The sequence below is a fragment of the Myotis yumanensis genome, unplaced genomic scaffold (assembly GCF_028538775.1).
Source record: "Myotis yumanensis isolate MYYU_CA2020_CCGP unplaced genomic scaffold, mMyoYum1.0.hap1 SCAF_6, whole genome shotgun sequence".
Classification (NCBI taxonomy): domain Eukaryota; kingdom Metazoa; phylum Chordata; class Mammalia; order Chiroptera; family Vespertilionidae; genus Myotis; species Myotis yumanensis.
The window spans coordinates 23124686-23148680 of NW_027223757.1; the positions used below are offsets into that span (position 1 = coordinate 23124686).

Here is a 23995-nt window from a genome sequence, read left to right on the forward strand (position 1 = left end):
ACTTCACAGACTTCCAGTACATGGTGAGAAGTGGATAACAATGTTAAATTAATATCAGCTTATGTGTTCATGGTCCTTTAAAATTCTCAAAAGGCGTCTGTGTGTATCATAGCATTGGGCTCACACTATAAGCTACACATGGCTCAAACGCTGACGGAGTGCTAGGCCCTGATGCAAGGCCTTCACAGGAACTTACTCATTTATTCCACACAGCAACCTTCTATAAAGTGAATGTCATTACCTCCCCAACTTTGTAGAAGACACTGAGTTTCAGAGAGGTTAATGTGTCCAAGACTGAATACAAAGTTGGTCAAGAATGAACTTTAATCTTTTTGTCACTAAACCATGGGCTGTTTCCTCACTACTACTCTGCCCTCACCCTGCAGAGGTGACTGAGAGCAGGCAGACATCTCTGGTAAGGATGGGGGGTAGGGCAGAGGGGGCAGGAGGCATGGAGGGAGTGGAAAAAAAAGAAAAAAAAAGAAAGAACTCATGGACATGGACAACAGTGAAGTAATTGTGGGGGTGGGGTGGAAGAGGGCATAAAGGGGATAAATGGTGAGAGAAAAATAAAGTAAAATAAATAATAATAAAAAATTCCTATCAAAAAAAAAAAGAAAAGGACAGACTCTCTTTCTTTTCCATTGCTCATGGGCTGGCTTCTGTACCCTGGATGCCTTCTCTCTACACTTCCTCTCCATCCGGACACCAGGGCTGCAGAGGCAGTGCCCATCTTCCAGGTGGCCATAGAGAGGAAGATACAAACCAAAACTCTGTCTGAATTGTACATATAACATACAAGAAATTCCTGTTCGATGCTTCTTTTTCTTTTTATCTATTTTTGTTCATCAGTTTATGATGTTCATTATATTCCACAAATGAGATCATGTGATGTTTATCTTTCTCTGACTAGCTTATTTCACTTAGCATAATGCTCTCCAGTTCCATCCATGCTGTTGCAAATGGTAACAATTCCTTCTTTTTTACAGCAGCATAGTATTCCATTGTGTAGATGTAGCAGTTTTCTAATCCACTCATCTGCTGATGGGCACTTAGGCTGTTTCCAAATCTTAGCTATTGTAAATTCTGCTGCTATGAACATAGGGGTGCATATATCCTTTCTGATTGGTGTTTCTGTTTTCTTGGGATATATTCCTAGAAGTGGGATCACTGGGTCAAATGGGAGCTCCATTTTTAGTTTTTTGAGGAAATGCCGTACTGTTTTTTTTTTTCACAATGGCTGCACCAGTCTGCATTCCCACCAGCAGTACAAGAGGGTTCCCTTTTCTCCACATCCTCGCCAGCACTTGTTATTTGTTGATTTGTTGATGATAGCCATTCTAACAGGTGTGAGATGGTACCTCACTGTCGTTTTGATTTGCGTCTTTCGGATGATTACTGACTTTGAGCAGGCAGGGGAGGGGTGGGGGGTGGGGGTGGGTAAGAGATCAACCAAATGACTTGTATGTATGCATATAAGCATAACCAATGGGTACAGACACTAGGGGGGCAAGGCCAGGGGGAAGTCAATAGGGGAAAAAGGAGACATATGTTCTATTATTTGTAATACTTTAAACAATAAAAAATAAAATAAAATAAAAACATTGAAAGAAATTCCTATCCATGGTGTCTGTAACAATTTCTACAAAATGGTAAGAGAAATGAACAACCCAACAGAAAAAAATAAGCTGTGGACACACACACACACACCCTCCAGGAGGATAGTTGTTTTGTATCTTTTCTAGGTTTTGTTTAGTTAAATGTTTAGTTAATTTATTTAATATATGTTGATAATATTTAAGGCTATACTCTGATTCCACTTTATATAATATACATATACACACATATATTTGTGTAAATACATTGCATTATATATTTGTCACTGATTCTTTTTTTAGTGGCATCTAATTTGTTTATCTAAATACAGTACCAGTTTTTCATTTCAATTATTATATTTTTCATTTTTAGGAGATATATTTGGTTGACTTTAAACTTGTCTGGTCATTTTTATAGTCTATTCTTGCTTATTCGCATTTCCACCTTATATTTAAATATTAAAGATTTAAATATTTCACTCAGCTATTTTATACTATGTAATCAATAATTCCAGTATCTGTAATACAGGAAAGGGAGCTTAACCTATCTAAGACATCCTAAAGCTGAACAATAACTCCACACCTATGGTCTGAGCCATTGAGTTGCCCTGAAAGTATAACTCTCCAAGAGTAGTGTTTACTTCATTATCAAATTCTTGAAGGAAACCTGACTTACAATTGCCAACTTTTTGAATATATGCTCAATCTTTCTACTTTATTATGTTACTCAAGTCCTTTGTGACCTTTTGTTTCCATGATCGATGAAGCAGGGCTGTTGAGAATCCCTTGATAATTTTATTTATATCCTAATTTTTTTATTCCTAGTAAATTTCCGTTATGCATTTTGATGCTATTTGGTACTTGTTTCATTTTTGTACCCGTGGTTGTGCCTCTCATCGATATGGAATGGTTCTCTTTATCACAGTTAAGGCTTTTTGTTTGTTTGCTTCCTTTAAATTCTTAGTCCAGTGTTAATGTTATTCCTGGTTTCTAGAGAGACAATGCAGTGTAATGGGCATGCCTTCCAGTCAGGCTTCAATACAAATTCAAATCATGGCTCTGTAATTGATTTGTTTTTATTCAACTTTAGTCTTCTTATCTAAAGATTGAGGTTAATAATGCCTGCCCCATATAGTAATTACAAAAATGTCATATTATCTGAACTACTGTGTGAAAATTGCCTGGCACATGGTAGACACCCACCTCATGGTAGTAACTTTTACTTCTGATACATTTGTGCCCTTTTTTTCTTGCAATCTCTTATTTTATGTTAGGCGTATCTTTGGTAAATAGCATATCAGTAGCTTTGCAGTGTGAGTCTATCCTTTTAAGAGAAAATCTAAATGTAATGCTTACTCTTCCACTACTTTAAGTCCCCATATTTGAGGTATAATTTCATTGATTCATTTCATTATTTTGTTTTATACTCTTAATTTACTTCTGCACATTTCAGGGCTTTCAATGTGAGAGAGAAAAAGGAGCATCTGGGAACTAAAAGCTGGCCTGGCACTTGCAGCGAGGCCACGGTGTTCTGCTGAACATGAACAGCTCCCAGATCTCCTATGTCAGATGAGGTCACTGTGAACTTGATGAAGTAAGAATGACCAACAGTCACTGTGCAAACCACAAAAATGCCTGGGCAACCCCCTCTTGTGGCTAACCTGTGCAACTGCTGCTGCTTTACCTTGCTCCATTTCTCTGTGCTAGATAAAAATCAATACCCAATTGCAAAATTTCTCCCACTTTCTGACAGCACCTAATCAATGCAGGAGCTGCCCCCTGGTGGTCAGTGCGCTCCCAGAGGGGGAGCTCTGCTCAGCCACAAGCCAGGCTGCCAGCTGCCAGCACAACTTTGGTGGCGGAAGACTCCTGCCTCCTCAGCAACGCTAAGGATGTCCTACTGCAGCTTAGGCCTGCTCCCGGCTGGCAAGTGGACGTCCCCTAAGGGGTCCCAGACTGTAAGATAGCACAGGCCGGGCTCAGGGCCCCCCCGAGTGCACAAATTTTTGTGCACTGGGCCTCTAGTAAGTAAATAAAACACTTTCTTACCTTAGCAAGTTCACTCTAAAGTGACAAGTACACAACTACTTCTTAATAAAGAAATGTATTTATTATATGGGTGTTTTCACTTGGTGATCACTCACCAAGCAGCACATTTATGCTCTGTGCACTTTATCATGAATGATATTCTTCAATTAAGAAGAAAAAATGCTGTTGTAGATGGTTAGCCTGATCACACCATTCCCCAACTTTAAAAGTTATGTGGTCCATTAAATCAGAACTCCAGGCTCAGCTGCGGATAAAATCTACCCAAAAGCAACCCCTACCCAGGAGGCAGCCCAACAACACTTGTTATGTAAATATGCCTTGAAGTTTATTGTTGACACTTTAAGAAAAACTTGACTCTTGGCTTATGAACCAGGTGGTCACAATTCCGATCAGGGCACATGCCTAGGTTGTGGGCTGGATCCCCGGTGTAGGGTGTGCAGGAGGCAGCCAACCAATGATTCCCTCTCATTGTTGATGTTTCTATCTTTCTCTCCCTCTCCCTTCCTCTCTGAAATCAATAAAATATATTTAAAATAAAAATAAAAACATGACTCTTACAAGGACTTACAGTCCATAAGGCATGCTAGATAAAGATAAAATTATCATGTATGTAGTTCTAAAAATGAGAACGGGAAAAATAAAGTGACGTTATGGTTAAAAAAGGATGAGACTAAATTTGATCTGTTATTAAGATAAAAAGCAAGAATTCATGTGAAGAGTTGGGAAACTCATAGGTGAAAAAAATCCCGTAAACCCTGGCCAGTGTAGCTCAGTTAGCTGAGCACTGTCCTATGTACCAAAGGGTTGCTGGTTCGATTCCCAGTCAGGGCACATGCCCAGGTTGCAGGCTTGATCCATGGGAGGGTGCGTGCAGGAGGCAGCAGATCGATGTTTCCTTCTCACACTGATGTTTCTCTCTCTCTCCCTGGCTGCTTCCTCGCTCTCTAAAATCAATAAAAACATACTTTTTTCAAAAGGAAAAGAAAAAAGATCCCATAAAACCCCAGTCATATTTAGTGACAGTGGTAAAGAATCTCATATACATTTAAGAAACAAAACACATTTTGCTGTTATGCTCAAACTAAGACATTTTATTAGTTGGCTTTACACCTTAAATAATAGTTTGGATAACAAAGAAGAGTTTCCACTAATTCCAACCTAATCTTTCAAAAGTTTACTTGTTGGAGGAAGAATATTCTTATGCTCAACACAAAATACCTTTAAGATTATAACCTTCAGTAAATCTTTCCTTAGAGTTAACAACAAAAAAAATTTGCACTGGTCAAATATTAACTACCTCAACCACCCAATTTAGTTATTTTTCCAAAATGTATGCAGTACAGTTTGAAAACCAAAAGGAAACTGTAAACATTCCGTAGTTTGGCTGGAAGTTGAGTTCATTTCATGATGATTCAATTCTTTTAATACGTATTTCAGATAGTTTCCATAAATCTTAGTAAAGTAAATCCATTCACTAACATTTCAAAGGGAAAGCTGGTTTGGCAACTTGAAATTTTTGCAGGAGTGATAATCAATACTTCTTTGCTGCTGATTATAGCTTTAATTTTCTCTCTTTTTTAAAAAAAATACCAATTGCACATTGTTCCTTTAATTGAATGACTGGATTCTTTAAAAACACAGCTTAGTTAAGTCCTTGCATTTGGAAACATTGGAGAAGTTCTGACCCATCATTCTTTTATCTGTAAAGGAGAAAAACATATTTGCTAAAATTCAATCAATCGTATTAAAAGAACAAACAAAAGGCAAATGACAGTGAAATCATTTTATCAAGATGAATCTTTTTTCTTTTTCCTGCCACTATTCCCTTCCCTAGTCATGCTATTTCTAAGATTAACTATAATCACTCCATTATTTCCCACAAGGGACTGCATCTTATTTTTAGAAAGCGCTTTTATAAAGAGTGTTTTGGCAGATTAGAAGCGATGTTGATGACAATGACATGAGATAGCATTTATGGAATGCTTTATATGTGTCAATTACTGTGCCGAGTCTTTCCACTAATCATTTCATTTCACATCCACAGCTCTGGGAGGCAGAGCCCATTACCCATTTTTATAGAAGAATAAATCCAGGGAGAAATGTTGTGCTTATGCTGCTAGGAATCAGCGGAACAGCAACAGACACTTGGGCAGTTTAACTCCAGAGTCTTTTACATGACACACGTGTAACTGGATTTTGATACAACCTAAAGCCCTCTGTTCAAAGTATACATACAATTAAATGACTTGAATAAGTTTCATGCAGAAAATAATTATATAAATGAGTAAATCTCCCCCCTTAAAATATGATAGTCATAAGACTTATATTGATCATGATAGTGTAGAAGAAAATTTAAATTACTGAAATTTTCTGGTTCATTTCTGGCTATTTTCTCCATAACTCAGCTGCACCTCACATTATATAACAGGTTTGCTTCAGAAACATTACTAATATGGTAACTGAACTTTTTGAATGAATCATTTCAAATGTCCTGAAAGCCAGTCATATAAAGAAAAAATGTTAATGTGGGCTCTTCTATTAATGAAATTACTGCCCCCAACTTATTTGACTTTCAAAATCTGTATTCTCATCATTTGGACTGCATACTCACAGACTTTTCAATGGATTTCCTTTTTTGAGCAATGTTACTGATGGAGGACATAGTTTGGAAGTCTCACTGTAGGAAATTCCAAGACCAAACATTTCTTCCCATTTAAAAAAAAAATTTTTAATATGAATTTTAAAATTTTTTATAATACCATAACTGTGTTTCTCTTAAGCCATAAAATCTCATTAATCACCCTTAAAAAGTAGAAAAAGACATCATAACCATGGACATACAACCGGTCACTTTACAATACCTCAGTGACTACACCAGCAGCTACTGTAGAACCACTGTAGCGTAACATGAATCTCCCCAGTTCCTTAAAGTCTTTGTATAGCTCAAGAGCCACTGGTCTTTGTGTCTGTAGCTCTACCAATGCATTCTGACCTTTAGTCAACAACCTATCAAGAAAAAAAAAGAAAAAATGAATATCCAATAGAGGTGAATAAATGTAATAAACAACCTGAAAAATAAATATACACTCAATCAACAAATCAACTCAGTCTTTCTGGATATGTGCACCCATATGTTCATAGCAGCACAATTCACCATAGCTAAGATCTGGAAACAGCCTAAGTGCCCATCAGTAGATGAATGGATTAGAAAACTGTGGTACATCTACACGATGGAATACTACGCTGCTGTAAAAAAGAAGGAACTCTTACCATTTGCAACAGCATGGATGGAACTGGAGAGCATTATGTTAAGTGAAATAAGCCAGTCAATGAAGGAAAAATACCACATGATCTCACTCATTCATGGATAATAAAGACCATTACAAACTTTTGAACAATAATAGATACAGAGGCAGAGCTGCCTCAAACTGATGGTCAAACTGCAGTGGGAAGGCCAGAGAGGGTTGGGGGGCAGGAGGGAGGGGAGTAAGAGATCAACCGAAGGACTTGTATGCATGCATATAAGCATAACTAATGGACATAAGACACTGGGGGGTAAGGGAGGGCAGGGGATTGTCAAAGGCGGGGGGGGGGGGGGAGGACACATATGTAATACCCTTTGTAATACTTTTAGCAAAAAAAAAAATTAAAATTAAAAATAAATAAATAATCTAGATATATATATAAAAAAACTTAGTCTTTCAAAACTTAAAAAGAAAACAAATTTTTCTTAAAATGAAAATGTGTCCTTTGAATTTTTCTGGGTTGAAAAAAAAAATCACAGCAGAAATTATAGATTAGTTCAGGGGTCCTCAAACTACGGCCCGCGGGCCACATGCAAATACAAATATTGTATTTGTTCCCATTTTGTTTTTTTACTTCAAAATAAGATATGTGCAGTGTGCATAGGAATTTGTTCATATTTTTTTTTTAAACTATAGTCCAGCCCTCCAACGGTCTGAGGGACAGTGAACTGGCCCCCTGTTTAAAAAGTTTGAGGACCCCTGGATTAGTTTGTATATATATCTTAATATTTGTATTGATTTCAGAGAGGAAGGGAGAGAGCAAGAGTAGCATCTATGATGAGATAGAATCACTGATCCGCTGCCTCCTGCACGCCCCACATTGGGATGAAGCCTGCAACCCGGGCATATGCCTGGACCGGGAATTGAACCGTGACCTCCTGGTTCATAGGTTGACGCTCAACCACTGAGCCATGCTGGCTGGACTATACATATATTTTAAGAAATATTAGTTCATCTTTCTTTCTCAGTCTCTCTCTCTCTCTCTCTCTCTCCTTATGTATATTTTACCAATCTTTCAAATGTAAACCTATTCCTGGGAGAATGCTATAACACAGTGATGGCGAACCTATGACACGCGTGTCAGAGGTGACACATGAACTCATTTTTTTGGTTGATTTTTCTTTGTTAAATGGCATTTAAATATATAAAATAAATATCAAAAATATAAGTCTTTGTTGTACTATGGTTGCAAATATCAAAAAATTTCTGTATGTGACACGGCACCAGAGTTAAGTTAGGGTTTTTCAAAATGCTGACCCGCCGAGCTCAGAAGGCTCGCCATCACTGCTCTAACATAAAGTATATTCAAAGCCCCCTCTACCAAAGCCTTCCCTGTCATTCCCTCAATGAAACAGAGTTTCAATGATCTAATCAAGAAATTGAGGCACTTGTACTTTAAAAGAGGAATGCAATGCCCTAAGTTTTCCCTAGTAAAATTCTAATTAATAAACTATGTGTTGAAGTTATCTTTTTTTTAAAATATATTTTTTATTGATTTTTTTACAGAGAAGAAGGGAGAGGGATAGAGAGTTAGAAACATCGATGAGAGAGATTGATCAGCTGCCTCCTGCACGCCCCCCAGTGGGGATGTGCCCGCAACCAAGGTACATGCCCTTGACCGGAATCGAACCCGGGACCCTTGAGTCCGCAGGCCGACGCTCTATCCACTGAGCCAAACCGGTTTGGCGAAGTTATCTTTTTAGAGAGGGTCATCTCCTAGTGCCAACATAGAAATCGGTTCTTTAACAAAGGTTCAGGACATAATCACATAAGATTTTTCCATAATATGATGTTTGTAGGAAATGAAGGGGATGGGGCATGGGTCTGATTATAAACAGGTTCACAGAGATAAGCAAACCAACAAAAATCCAAAAAATGCATGGACACAACACCCTATTTACTACAAGAAGCAGAACCCAACAGGGGACATTTTGACATTGTTTCCTATTTTAATTTTGATCTGCTCTAGAAAGACAGAGAATAGCAATCACAGACTCATCTTCTGAAAAATTAGTTTGGAGACAGACTGATAGAATAAGCTAAACAGGTTTCTAAACAAGTATTATAAAATTTCCAAATATTGGTTTTAGACAATTTCAGGCCAAAGACTCATTTCTTAGGAAGGAGAAGATCCAATACATTTATGATTTGCGCTTAGTTTCTAGAAGGTTCAATTCCATTCCATATAAAGCAATCGAGTCTAGTGGAAAAGAAAGGAAAAGGCCAAACAGCATTGGTGCTAAATAGTAGGAAAGGACTAAATTATAAATAAGATGACAGGGAAAACTAACATGAGAATATACTAAGACCTACTATCACTGAGCTAGGGCTTATAGCAGGACGGGGAATTCAGGATTAGATCTGATGAGCCAATTTCAGATTGAGAATTCTCCAAATCACTGGTCTGGGTCAAACAACCTGGCTCCTGTCAAAAAGGATATGACTTATGTGAACCAACCAACTGTGTTAGAATCCTGGCTCTGCTATTTGCTAGTTCTGTGACCTTGAACATGTGATACAACCTCTCTAAGCTTCAGTTTCCTCATCTAAAAAATGGGGAAAATAATAGTACCTGCTTCATATGGTTCCTGAGCATATACACATATGAAAGCATTCATGACAGAGCCTATGAAACAGCAGTCCTCCAGAAGTGTTAGTCCTTAGCACATTTCTCAGCACATTACGGCAGACACTCATGCCAGAAGCTAAAGGCTGAGGTTAAAGATAAAGAAGGATCTTTAAAAGATAAGAAGCCCTTTATAACTAATGGAGAAACAGGCATGGTTTAGAGCAGTGTGAAGATTCTCTCTTCCACTTGCAGCCAACCCATTAACCCACTAACCACCTTTGACCTCTTACACAGGTGCAGATGAGGAGGAACACTCAAGGACAGAAAAAAGGGGATTTTGGGTGGGATTCCCCATAGAGAAGAAGGGAGGAAAACCCCAAGGCTGAAGCAGCCAAGCCAAACTGTGGTTAGCCTGTAGTTGATTTAGGGTAAGAAACTTAAGCTTCTCAGGAAGCACTTCCTTTGAAAGTGCTAGCCTTGTCCCAGCCAAAGGGGAATGGTCCACAACTAGGCCGAGATATTGACAGTAAGCAGAGCGGACCAACGTGATGAGCTCAGCTAAGGTTCCAGGTGGACACAGCAGAAGGAAAATACTTTCCAGGTGGAAAAAATTAGGAGCTACAGTGTGTGTGGTTCGCTTTCTCCCTGGGTGTTCTTAGCACAGGGAATGACTCCCTGTAAGGAGAAGACAAGGAAGTTAAGAACACTCAGCTGGAATTTGGAACCAGTGGCTAGGCAAAATTCAAGTTCATCTTTTAGTATGTAGGACTGTTTTTTTTAAAAAATGCCTTTACTTTTACATTGCTTGATACATACATATAAATTTGTATTTCCATTTTATTTACAATCACACCCCATTACCACCATGCAGAACAAATTACATCTAGCATTCATACCTATAGAGGAGCTCAAATATTTATTTTTGTGTCTGTTTTAATCTAGTCCATAAAAAATGATTTCTGGAACAAGTAAAAAGAGAGTTCACTTACTACCCCTAAAAATATTACACAAAAAAATTAAACTATAAGAAATTTGCTTAAATTGCTTGTGTTTATTATTTATGCATTAAAAGACTTACTTAGGCTTCTTCTTGGTAACCTCACCCGTGCTTTTGTTCAAGACGCTAATCAATCGTTTAATAACAGCAGGCTCACTGACAGTCTGGTAGTGTAACAGCACCTAAAACAAAACATTGTAACACTGAATAACTACTTACCACGGCATCTCTGGCCTATTACTTGCTCACATTTAATTATATTAAATGCAGCACTATTGCCTGGGGTTTTTAGCATTTCCAGTTGCCTCCTCTAAGTCTCACCATTCTAATTAGCTTGCTCCCCAACTTACTAGGGGGAAAAGGTCATGGGAGGCAGTCCAAACATCTCCACCAGTCACTCTGTACACTTTAGTGAATTACATAATCTTCCTTATAGGGTGAGATGAGAATTAAATAGGATCAGAGACAGTGATTGGTACAAAAGGTGTTCAACATATGTGAACTGTTTCATCATGAAAATTAGGGAAGGGGAATCATGTGACATTAAGCAGGAATTAATATATTCATTGTTGGATAATGAGAATAAAATATTATAGGGGAGTTTAGACTGGCTTTGAAGTCAGACAGATCTGAGTTCAAATCTTAACTCCACACTTTTCAGCTGTACAATTTGTGACAAGTCCTTTAACAACTCTATCCCCAGCGGCCCAACTTCAGGATCCTTATCACTGAAATGAGGAAAATCAGATGCTATTTTAAAGTAGTGCCTACCCCAGTGATGGCGAACCTATGACACGCGTGTCAGAAGTGACATGCGAACGCATTTTTTTGGTTGATTTATCTTTGTTAAATGGCATTTAAATATATAAAATAAATATCAAAAATATAAGTCTTTGTTTTACTATGGTTGCAAATATCAAAAAATTTCTATATGTGACACGGCACCAGGGTTAAGTTAGGGTTTTTCAAAATGCTGACACGCCGAGCTTAAAAGGTTCGCCATCACTGGCCTAGCCACTTTAAAATGGTAAACATTCAGTTAATTGATGGCCTTACATATTAGCTATTATTGTTCATGTTTTATATATAAGAAAATTAATATCAAAAAGGGTAAGTAACCTAATGTGGTTATGGTGACATGTGTCAGAGACAAATTTTTGCTGGGGTCAATTGGAGTCAGAATTAGGCTGTCCTCCATTCAAATAGTAAGGACTGAGTGTACACTGTCTATAGCTTAGGTTAGTGAAACAATCCAATACCCAGGAAGTGGCCAAGCTATCAAATGTTTAAGTGGCTTGTAAGTACCATTTTATGCTATTTTCCTGAAGAAACACTGACACTTCTATTCTGAAATTTCCTGGGTAAAATAGTTTGCATATTCAGAAAACAGAAGCCTAAAGAGTTTCATATAAGGTTTAGGATTCTGTACTTCATGTGGGGTTGAAAGAATTAAATTGCCTAGTGTTTTATAAACTATAATGAGCTACATAATCTATTAAGTAGCACAGTAAGCCAATGAGAAAAGGAAATTTCTTAAAGGAAAATTGAAGGGTTACTTCCCAAAGAAGGAGGTAAGAGTTAAGGGCACCATCAAAAGATGAATAAATAAACAAAATGTGGCATTTACATAAAATGGATTATTTTTCAGCCTTAAAAATGACTGAAATTTTGATACATGCTATAATATGAAGTGTGAAAACATCATGTGAAGTAAAATAAGCAAAGTGCAAAAAGGCAAATAGTATTTGATTCTATTTATATGAGGTATCTAGAATAGTCAAATTCAGAGACAGAAAGTGGAATAATGATTACGAGGGGGTGGGGGCAGGAAAGGGGAGTTAATGTTCAGTGGGTATGGAGTTTCAGTTTGGGATAATAAAAAGGGTCTTGAAATGGATGGTGATGATGAATACATAAAAATGTGAATGTAGCCGAAACCGGTTTGGCTCAGTGGATAGAGCATCGGCCTGCGGACTGAAGGGTCCCGGGTTCGATTCCGGTCAAGGGCACGTACCTGGGTTGCGGGCACATCCCCAGTGGGAGATGTGAGGGAGGCAGCTGATCGATGTTTCTCTCTCATCGATGTTTCTAACTCTCTATCTCTCTCCCTTCCTCTCTGTGAAAAATCAAGAAAATATATTTAAAAAAAAAAATGTGAATGTACTTTATGCCACTAAACACTTAAAAATGGTTAATACAAGAATAAACTCTGTATTTCACTCACAACTGTAAACCTACTTTTGCATCACCTTGTATTTATGTAGCAATAATAAATAATTCCCTAAATAGTAAAATTTTAATTACTTAGGAAGCCTTTTCTTGGTTAAAAATTCTATTTTGAAAGGTTTCTTCCCACAGGAAGTGAACAATGACAAAACGTGACTGCTTTTCTGAAACACGTTTCATCCTGCATTCGTGAATCAATATAGGTGAGAGCAATCTCATTAAGCAGCACTGAAAAACTTTCAATTCATACTTATTTTTAAGAAACTACAGTAGACAGGAAAACAGTATTACTATTCAAAGTAACTATTGACCTGTTGACCTCTGTACCTCTCCATTGGCAAAAATTATTGCTGCGTGAGTAAAAACATGCAGTAACCAACCTCTCCAACTTCTCCACTGGACATACTGCTTTCTAAGAATTAGTGCCATTTGTACATAGCAATTAAGTTGTAGTTCCTTGATTATCAATACATGCATTTTGAATATTTAAAAATTAAATATTTTCAACTATAACAGGTTTTTTGTTGTTTTTTTGGAGAGAAGCTTCTACTCCCTTTTTTAGCTCATGGGAGAAATGGACTATAATTATAAAAATAAAAAACTTAAACAGTATCTTATAAACATTTTATATGATCAAATTTACATAGAATTACAAAGAATTATCAGCAAAGCACATGACTCAAATAGTGTAAGTATAAAATGAATTTAAATTAGCTAAATAAATGTATGTTCAACCCCTTAAGTACTATCACTAACTTAAATGAAGTTTAAAGGTCAATTACTATTACTGTCTTACTTTTATTGCAAAGATGCATCGAATGGTGAACTGTTTATATTTTCAAAAGGAAGCCATTTAATTCCACTGAGAAACATTTTTTTGCTATCATGCAGAATCTGTACTACATAAGCTGATCAAGAAAAAAAAGTCTAATGGGAAAAATGCTCATTTGTTAAGTGGCAAAAACAAGTTACCAACCTATAAACAGAGTATGGCCCTGAATATCTGAAAAAAAATTACACATACGACAAGGAATTCATGCTATCTACAAGTAGCAGTATCTTTTCTGGATAAGTAACATTATATCATAAAATCACCCTCTTCCCATAAAGGTGTATGTTTCAAATGAGGCTGGTCAATGATAACTGGCAAACCAAACTCACAGCATGCAGAGTCTCAAGGTGTTGCTTCAGCACAATTAAGTTTACCCTATGGCAGGCACCCCAGAATATACCCATAAATACCAAAGGGTAGACAGCACATACACAGAAAAACACACCGAAATGTAAAGCGAATAAAGTATATTTATGGATTATGCAATTATAGAACAATCTTACTAAGTTTATTTTCTTGTGTTTTTCATAGTTTTCCGTAACAATGTATCACTTTTATAATCAGAAAAACTACAAATAAGCATGTTAAAACAAAAACCCCCTAGAAAAACCCAATTTACAATTAGTCAGGTAACCTTTAGAACACAGTGAAAAAGGATCTACCAATTTCCCTAGATTAGTTATATTATTACCATTAGTTTGTATCCTATTGATTATGAAATATCTACTCAATGCCTCTTTGAAAATATTCAGGCTCAAGGATCAAAATAAAAAGTAAAATAAAATGACTTTCAAACTCTAATTTCATATTTTTCTGGATTAGAGTAATAAGATGTTAGCTGAAAATAACCATAGCACTATCACTTGTAAAAAGAATTATGCTTTTTAGGATAAAGTGACTTTCAATTTGTAAAAACAGTAACAACTGAACATTTTGAAACTTACAGGAAATCCTTTAGTGATAGGAATTTCAATATTGAAGATGAGGATTCGGGCTCTGAATCGAGTGCAAGCTTTAATGGGTTCTTTGGGACCACAAAATATGCAGCCAACACTGTAACAAGAAAAAAGGAGAGAAATAAACATACATCCAATAGGATTACCTCTACAATCATTTACTAAGTAAAACAAGCAAGCAAATCAGGGTCTTTTTCTAAATATTCCCTTCTGGGTCAAAGTCTGGCTTTATACCTTATATCATTTTCACACAGAACAGCTTTCACTCAAAGAAGTACATGAACTGACATGTATTGATTTCAATTTTAAGTAGGTTTGCTTATCATCCTTATACTTCCACAGTGCCTGGTTTTGGCCAAATGAGATTCAGAATTAATACTCATTCTCTCATTTGAACTGGTCAAATGCAAAATGTATGTGTTTTGAGGTCCTATATCTAAAACAATGGTTGATTAAATTCATTTTCTCACTCACTTAATTTTGATGATATCCATCCCAACCAACGTAAGACTAACATGATCGCCTGCTGCTGCCCAATCGACAGGTTCATCATGCAGAGTGATTCCTGGAAATTAGTAAGAACCAAAGAATACAGTGAAACACCTCAATATCGAACCATAACAACCAAGCGAGTTTGGCTGATTGTGCCTCATCAGTCACTACTCATCATTTTCAATATGAATGGGTTGAGAGTGAGAAGAGTAACTGTGCGTGGTGAGGAAGACGCACTTCCTCTACACTGACTCCTCTGGCAAACCGCCCTAAACATAAAGTGACTTGTATTTGTCCATAAAAGGCTCATTTCTGCTTTTTCAATCAAGAATTTTAAACTCATTTACACAACTGAGTATATTAATTAAACAGGCCCCATTCAAATATTTCTGTTATATTAATGGCTGTAGGTATAACAATACAGCTCCAATTACTTTTAGTAACATAAAAAATGGGACTGGGGAAGCTGTCCAGTCTTCAGTTTATGCTGAATTAGACAACCAACCTAAACCACCACCTGTGTTCTCCCAGGAGCCCATGGGCATCATTGCTCAGTCAGACGTGCTCTTGGCAGACCCTTTCACTAATTCCTGTCTCAAAAGAATGGCTGCCCAGAGACAGAAAGATGCACAGTGATAACTGGTTATATAAAAAGAGATTAATAGTGTAAAAAATTTTAACTTAAAAATGATCCCAGGTGCTGCTACATACCTCTGTTACCTAGGGATTATCCTGGAGAACAACTACAAGGGCAATCCTCAGCTGCCTTATTCAAAGACTTAAAAGGAGTATCATATTTTATGATTCCATGGGTTAAGTTTATGGGGTAAGCTCCTTTCCACTGGAACTTTAGTCTTGTGATGAGGACAGTATGAAGGGCAACAACTGTGGAATAGTTCTTAAATGACATGTTTTCAGTAAATTATAATTTACCCTCATATTTCTGAAAATACTCATTTTTCCTATGTAGCATACACTTATGCGAGTTTCTTTAAGACTTTTTGAAAATTCAAGGAGAGTTTTAAGGATTCTGGGACAACCTACACTTTTATTCAAAATTTCAATTATGTGCACATCTGAATTACTCTGAGGAGAGAGACATACTTTTCATCAAGGTATCAAAGAGGTCCTTGATTCTAAAATTGTTAGCAATTCTAATATTAAGGAATATTTGCTAAATTTTCAACTAATTAAATTTAGTTTTTAAATGTAGATTTAAATGAACATATCTGATTTTGCTATGAAATGTGGCATTGAAGACAGGAGTTACATACTTAACATACACTAGAGATTGCCTTAATTTAAGATCGAAGGGCATTCATACCAGAAGTTCAATTAACAATATAAAATATCTACAGATAATATATAATCTAATTTTCTGCCCCCAAACGTGTTACACTGTCCTATATATGATATCTATCTTCTTGAAGACCTTCTTCACTGGACAGACATTATACACAAAAAGTTATTTTTCAACACTCCATGCACTTGATAATGTTATTAAGGTAAAAACATAATTAAGAATTTCCACTTGTTGGTTGCAGATTTAGTCACTTCTCTCTTTTAGGACACAGCTGGGTAATGAGCCACAGTAGCACCTAAAGCAGTGGTTCTCACCCTTGGCTGCACATTAGAATCACCTGGGAATCTTTTTAAAATCCTGATTTCTGGGCCTCATCCTCCGGAAATTCTGTTTCTTTGTTACTAATGTTGTGGCCCCACCCCATAACAAAGAAACAGAATTTCCGGAGGATGAGGCCCAGAAATCAGGATTTTAAAAAGATTCCCAGGTGATTGTAATGTGCAGCCAAGATTGAGAACCACTGACCTAAAGTGTTCAGACAGAAGTGTGCATTAAACAACCAAATAAATGAAACAAAGCAACAGGGTTAGAAATTGAGAACGGAGAGCCTCCATGCTGGGGTAGAAGCACAGCTCTCAGGAGAGGGTGCTATACTCTCCAGGGGCTTCTGATATGGTGTCTCTTTAAGAACCACTGGATTAAAGACAAATGGGTAGAGTTTTTCTGGAAGGGAAGTGACAGGAAGGAGGAGTAAGGCACAGAATGTGGGACTTTCAGAAGTGACCAAATTGTCACAAAGTAGTCAAACTGTAAGGTCCCTGGATAATTTTAAAAACATGGTTTTAATTAATGTTTATTGGTTATTAAAAAAAAAACACTTCCTATTCTCAAAAAAAGCTTGTTAAAATAAATCAGTATTTCAAAAGTATTGTAGCTCTTGACCATTTTAAAAAACAAGAGATCTGAACTTGCAAGCTTTTTAAAAAATGTATATGTATTATTGTTTATCTAAACAGAATTTTCATGATCCCTAAGCAAGCAGAAAGAAAAAAATAAAATGGAAATAATTTTATCTTTCATCCCCTTATTCATCTTTAAATGTAGATTAAACACGATTACCTAGACACAAAGCAATAATTGGTGTACTTTAAACTAGCTCACAATTAATTTCTCTTTTCAACATCAGGATTCTCTACATTTACATCTTATTTTCTTAGGTCTTCCTATAATTTTTTTTTTTGGTATAAACATGATCAAAGCTGTTACCATATAGTGATTCTAAAATACACATTTCAAAACAGCAGACTGCAGCAGTCTGCTTTGCCACTGACTGTTTAGTGCCCAGTTAGGTTGGATTTAATTTCTACTACTGAATACTATTTTAAATGTATCTGTCAGGTGTCTCTGCATCTGGTTAAATCCTAAACAGACTTCTCACATCAGCGTCAAAAAAAAAAAAAAAATGCTACCACAGTTAGAATGCTATAGGTACATATATACACACACAGTCACAACAGAAAAAAATCGTTTAATGTTTTCACATTTTTATCTTCAACAGTTAGTATCATTTTGACAGTCAGTTACAATTTCAGTAAGAGGTTATTTACTCTGGAGTAAATAATTGCACTACTTTTTTAAAATCTGCTGTCTCAACTTAAGGGTTGTTTAGCAGAAGAACTTTGCAGAGGAATACCTTTTGCAGTACAGGTTTCATTAGGAGGCATTGCTAGTAGTCGGTCACCAGTTTGGATATAACCAGCCTCAATTTTCCCAGTTACACAAAATCCAGATCCTTGATCTGCAAAACATACCCAAAGCTTATAATGATTCACATAGCAATGTTATCTGATGATTAATGCTATTAGCTCTATTTGGTTCCCTAGTAGTTATACACAACTGTAGTTCAATGAACATCAATGTCCATCTCAGAATTTTTAACATCGACTAATATGGCAATCACATTCTACTCTTGATTTTCTTACAAATAAAAATATTCATATTATAAAAAGTGGAAATTCATTTCTTCTTCAAATATATATTGAATGTTTACTAAGTACCAGGCACTCTGGGGATAAAGAGATGAAAATATAATCACCTATCCATAAGGAGTTTACACCAGTGAAGAGAAAGACAAAAACAATTACATTGTCCAGAGACAAATGTTATTTATAATGAACACCTAGAAACAGAAAAAGCTACACAGAAGAATCCATGTTGAGGGGGAACAATTACAGTTTAGCTGGGCACTTAGAAGGAGAAGGAACAGGAGATCACCAGGTAGCTTGTGTGTATGGGTAGGGGAAGCAAGAAAACACCACTGACCCAGGAAACTTCATATGCAAAGGCACAGAGTTATAACCGCATGTGGGATGTGCTAAGACCCAGTGTCATTTATATGGAATTTGCAGGGACCACATGAAATAATGAGGAAAGGCAAGACATGAGGTAACAGAGGTAGGCAAGGGACAGATGATAAAGGGGCCCTGTAAATCACATTTAGGGCTTGAATTTCATCCTCAGTTAAGCAATGGGAGCCAGTTAAGAACTGTGAACAGAGAAGGGACATGATGGCATTTTCATGTCAGAGAGGAAGGAAGTTTGACTGAAATGCACACATTGACTGTAGAAACTCAAGAATTTGGGAAGAAGGTATAACAGACTTAGGGTGGTAAGGTAAATGGGGGATAATGGCAAAAAGGGAGTTATTTGAGATGATAATGCATTAACTGTGGGACAGGAAGTTAAACAATAAGATGCATTTTAGCCTTGGTGAATTTGAAGTGTCTACAAGACATACATGTGGAGAAGACGCATTCTAGGAGGCACCAATCACACCAAATTCCATGAGAATGGAGCCCTGGGAGCACATTCCCTATGGGGATGTCCAGGAGCAGGTAGTACATTTACCTAGAGAATGTGAACAGATAGGTTGGAGATACAGATCTGGGAAGCATCAACACACTGGAGGCAGATGAACTCATGCATGTCTGTACAAAAGGACCATGTAGAGTAAGAGGACTGACACAAGAGAACACTAGTTAAGAGACAGAGGAAGAGGAGCACAAAGAAGACATAGAGAGGTCAAAGACATAGAAAAGAGAGCAGGAGAAAGTGGGTCACAGAAACCAAGGGAGAAAAGTTTTAAGGTAGATGTGGCTACTGGTCTCAGAAGTAACACCAAATTCAAGGAAGATGGAAGGAAAATAAAACTGAAACATGTTATTGACTTGGGCAACCAAGCGATCATTTGGTAGGAACATACTGAGGGGAGCAGTGTAGGCAGAAGCCAGGAAGTAGCCTGAAGACAGAACAGGAGATGAAAAAATAGAGTCAGCAAACATTGTTAATCAAAAAAGAAACTTAAGTACCTCTTGTATTTTAAATAGATAACAGTAATTTGGAAAGCATTACCATATATACTCTTCTACTGCCAGAATGCTAGAAGCTAATAACAATAATAAATTTCAGCTTTTTAACCAGTTAACTGCCACAATATTTTGAATTTAATTAAAAAAGGTCCGCCACTTTCACCGATACTTGTGGCGTACAAACGGTTAAAATGATTTTTGTTAGAAACCTTCATTCATTCACTATTAAACAGTTATTAAGCATGTATTAGGTGCCAGGCACTGAACCAGGTCCTGCAGATGCAGATAGAGAACAGACAGTCCTTGCCCTCAGGAAGTTCACAACCTAAGTGAAATAGCACTCAGACACTTATACTACTGCATGAGAAATGCAATGACAGAGGATGCAGAGAACACAGAGAAACACCTCAGAGGATGTGTTTGGTGAACTCGCCAGTCATCAATTTACTGCTTCTCAGTTCCAAATCCACTTTACTGCCTGCTCTGTGAATAATGAAGATATGAAGGACAGTGACATTTTTACTGTATTGATTTTTCTAATATATAGATATGTTACATCCTTCAAAAATGAGATTGTTTATTCCATTTCCATCTTACATATTTCTATACTAGAGGCCCAGTGCACGAACCTCAGCCCGGCCTGTGCCCTCTCGCAGTCCAGGAGCCCTTGAGGGATGTCTGACTGATGACAGTCGGACATCCTTATGTCTGATTAATGACAGTTGGACATCCTTAGCACTGCCACGGAGGCAGGAGAGGCTCCCGCTACTGCTGCTGTGCTCACTAGCTGTGAGCCCGGCTTCTAGCTGAGCAGCACTCCCCCCATGGGAGCGCACTGACCACCAGGGGTCAGCTCCTATGTTGAGCGTCTGCCCCCTGGTGGTCAGTGCACATCATAGCGAGCAGTTGAGCAGCCTTAGCATATCATTAGCATATTACGCTTTGATTGGTTGAATGGCCGACCGGACGGACCAGACACTTAGCATATGAGGCTTTTATTATATAGGATAGGGTCTTACACATTAAGTGAGATGTATTCTTAGGTATTCAATACACCACCTCCTCCAGCAATGTCTGTACCCTTCTGTGTTTGGGTACTTTCCTTCAGCCCTAGGGTACCACAGAGTTTCCTTATATCTTATATCACTCTTTTATCACATTAACAATCCTTTACTAATATACTGAACTTCCCATTTTACCTATATGTAGTAGGTGTCTCCTGATTGAATCCAAACACCTACAGATAGATAGGAAATGAATAAAGAGAGAGAACAAACCATGGGTAGGCATTGTGGCAACAGGGACCCTCCAATGTGGTTAAGAAATAGTGAACAATCCAGTTTGATAGAAGAATACAGAAACTAAGGGGATCTACTGTGAGAAAAAACTATGAGGCTAAAAAGATAAAGGATAAAGTTTTTTCATACCTGAAAAATAAATATGAGATGGGGAAATAGTGAGTAAATTGAAGATTTTTCTGGGCAGGGGAGTTAAGTAACTAGTACTGTGCCCTTTAAATTTGGCAGTGATCCTCACATTGGCATAAAGAAGGGAGAATCTGAAAGACAATATAATAATTTTGTCCAAGAAAAGAGGGCAGGAGATAACAGAAAGGCAGGGGTCATACTGCAACAGTAATGCAGAGGTAGCACTTACCTTTGAAAACATCAGATACACATAATCTAAAAGGCTTATCGATAGATCGTTGAGGAGGTTTGAAGGAATCTGGAAAAAATGGCAAAAAAGCTAGGTTTAATTTAAAAGTAATTTTTGACTAATGTCCTAAGATCCCATTAAAGCCCCATCTCTCTTAGAAAATAATTATTAAATATAAAAATTAATAGCAAATTGACTGTCATTCATATAATACTTTGTAGTTTATAAAATGTTTTTACACATATTAAATCATTTAATGTCAACAACAGTTTGTGAGGTGGGTAGGGTAGGTATTAGCCTCATTAATTCAATAAGGAAAAGTGAACATTAGTTTAAATATTGCATGTGATTTCAAACCTGGTAACGTAGTTCCTCTAACTACAAATCCTATGCTTTTGCACACACACCACTGTCTACCATAAAGAACTCTAAACAATAATTAATAGCAAGTTTATATTGCATCAAAATTAGCAAGGCAATATTCTTACCAATTTGTTCTAGTAAACATAGTCCTTTATACCATTTTGTAAGTTCACTTGACTGGGATCTAGTGATTAGATTTTCACCACTGAGACCACTTGTAGGGATAAAAGCAACATCACTTTCCTATTAAAAAAGATTGAATATATGAAACTTAATACAACATTGTTTCTACAAAGTTAAAAAGTTCACCATTACCATAATTGCACCAAGTTGGCAAAAGCAACAACAATGTACTTTTTTAAAAGTAATAGAAATCATAGTACTACAATCCTGATCTCTTCCAACATTTTCAACTTTTTTGATTTTGTGTGAAATTTACAAATATGTCCCAAAACACGCAAGCATTTTTACCTAGTAACATAGGCATATTTCACATTTTTGCTGGAGAAATTCCTCTCTACTGCTTTCCACTTTTCTCTGTAAACGCCCTAAACCATACACCTAATAGAATAGGTGGGAAAAAGTATTTTACTTGTATTAAATCCAAGCCAATTTACAAAATATATGCAATTTAAGGTGAAGTAATCCAAAGAACTAAAATGTAATATATACATGATCCTGGGGCAAATAAAAACAAAAAGAATGCATGACATTTAACAAGACAAGAACATCAACATATTAGTTTTTTCTCTCATAATAATAAAATGAGACTTAAGAAAATTAACTACATAAATAAATTTAAAATTATCATACCTTAAAACCTGCTTGCTTAAGAAAGTGCCCAAGTTTTCCAGTAATCTCTTGAAATCTTTCTTGTTGCCAATTAACCTGATAAAGATCCAATTTAGGTTTAAAACTATGATTCAGACCAGGCTATATATAAAATTTAAATTTATATAATAAAATGTAAATAATCAAGACTATAAAATAAATAAAAATCTATTAAATATGAAATCTTTTAATCAGTTAACTGCCATAAGCATCTATAGATGCAAGCAGCGGACCTTTTTTAACTAAATTCAAAATATCATGGCAGTTAACTGGTTAAAATTAAAATTCAGAATATAAGATCTCACTATTAATATGATCTAAAAGTAGCTTCTACAACAGAAAGCCTAGAAACAAACTCCAACACACAGAGACATTTTTGTATATGTCAAAAGTGATTTCAAATTTGGGGAGAAAAGTGGATAATTTATTAAACTGTGCTTGGACCAACTGATGAAATAAAACAAAGCCAAACAGACTAAAAATGTATATGTAATATGAACTCTGGATAACATTATGCATACTGTAGTATTTAGAGGTAAGGGTAGCAATGTCTGTGACTTGGAAATTCATATCAAAATGAAATGCATTAAGATAGATACAGGGAAAGATAGACAAAAATGTGATCAAGCAAGTAGTAGAATCTATAGTAATGGGTATAATATAGGTGCTTACTTTAAAATTCTTTCAACTTTTGTTTACATTTGAAATTTTTCATACTAAAATACTGAGAAGAGATAAAAGGTATATGTGATAATGGTATCATAGAAAAACTATGTAAAAAATGTAGGTGAATAGTATCTGATTCCAGGGTAAGAAAATACTTAAAAGGAAATATTTATAAATTTGAATATATGTCAAAAGCACACCACAAATAAAATGAGAAGTAAAATAATAAATTGGTAAAAATATCTGACAAGATAAAAGATTAATATCTTTAATAAATAATGCTTACAAACTGATAAGAAAAAAATTCAAAAATAATTTATAAATAATTCCAAAAGAAAAAATATAAATGATCAATAAATATACAAAGTATCTTTACATATTATTGTAAATACTAAAAAGTAAGTTAGGAAAAGAAATATCATGTTTTATTTATCAAGTTGGAAAACAATCCTTTAAAATCAGCAGTGTTGATAAAATGTGGGAAAGTGACTATGACATATGTCAAAAGGAAGCAACTAGAACTTCTCTGAAAGGTGTTCTAATCATGTCCAGTGAGTCTTAAAAATTTATATGCCCTGCCAAAACCGGTTTGGCTCAGTGGATAGAGCGTCGGCCTGCGGACTGAAAGGTCCCAGGTTCGATTCCGGTCAAGGGCATGTACCTGGGTTGCGGGCACATCTCCAATCCAGTGGGGATGTGCAGGAGGCAGCTGGTCGATGTTTCTATCTCATCGATGTTTCTAACTCTCTATCTCTCTCCCTTCCTCTCTGTAAAAAATCAATAAAAA

General features: G+C 36.4%; 1 protein-coding gene across 5 annotated transcripts in view; it reads right to left on the minus strand.

The window, feature by feature from the left end:
- Nucleotides 1–4714: 4714 nt before the first annotated feature.
- The window catches only part of HBS1L (HBS1 like translational GTPase), a 79446-nt gene continuing 60165 nt past the window's right edge, over nucleotides 4715–23995 (minus strand). For all 5 annotated transcript variants that reach the window (XM_070417733.1, XM_070417732.1, XM_070417735.1 and 2 more), the window contains 9 exons: nucleotides 22525–22599; nucleotides 21837–21954; nucleotides 21349–21417; nucleotides 18018–18122; nucleotides 15004–15094; nucleotides 14518–14626; nucleotides 10597–10697; nucleotides 6506–6650; nucleotides 4715–5344 (listed from right to left, as the gene is read on the minus strand). In XM_070417733.1, the coding sequence (XP_070273834.1) occupies nucleotides 5333–5344; nucleotides 6506–6650; nucleotides 10597–10697; nucleotides 14518–14626; nucleotides 15004–15094; nucleotides 18018–18122; nucleotides 21349–21417; nucleotides 21837–21954; nucleotides 22525–22599 (825 nt within the window). In that variant the 3' untranslated portion in view covers nucleotides 4715–5332. The remainder of the gene's footprint in view (nucleotides 5345–6505; nucleotides 6651–10596; nucleotides 10698–14517; nucleotides 14627–15003; nucleotides 15095–18017; nucleotides 18123–21348; nucleotides 21418–21836; nucleotides 21955–22524; nucleotides 22600–23995) is intronic.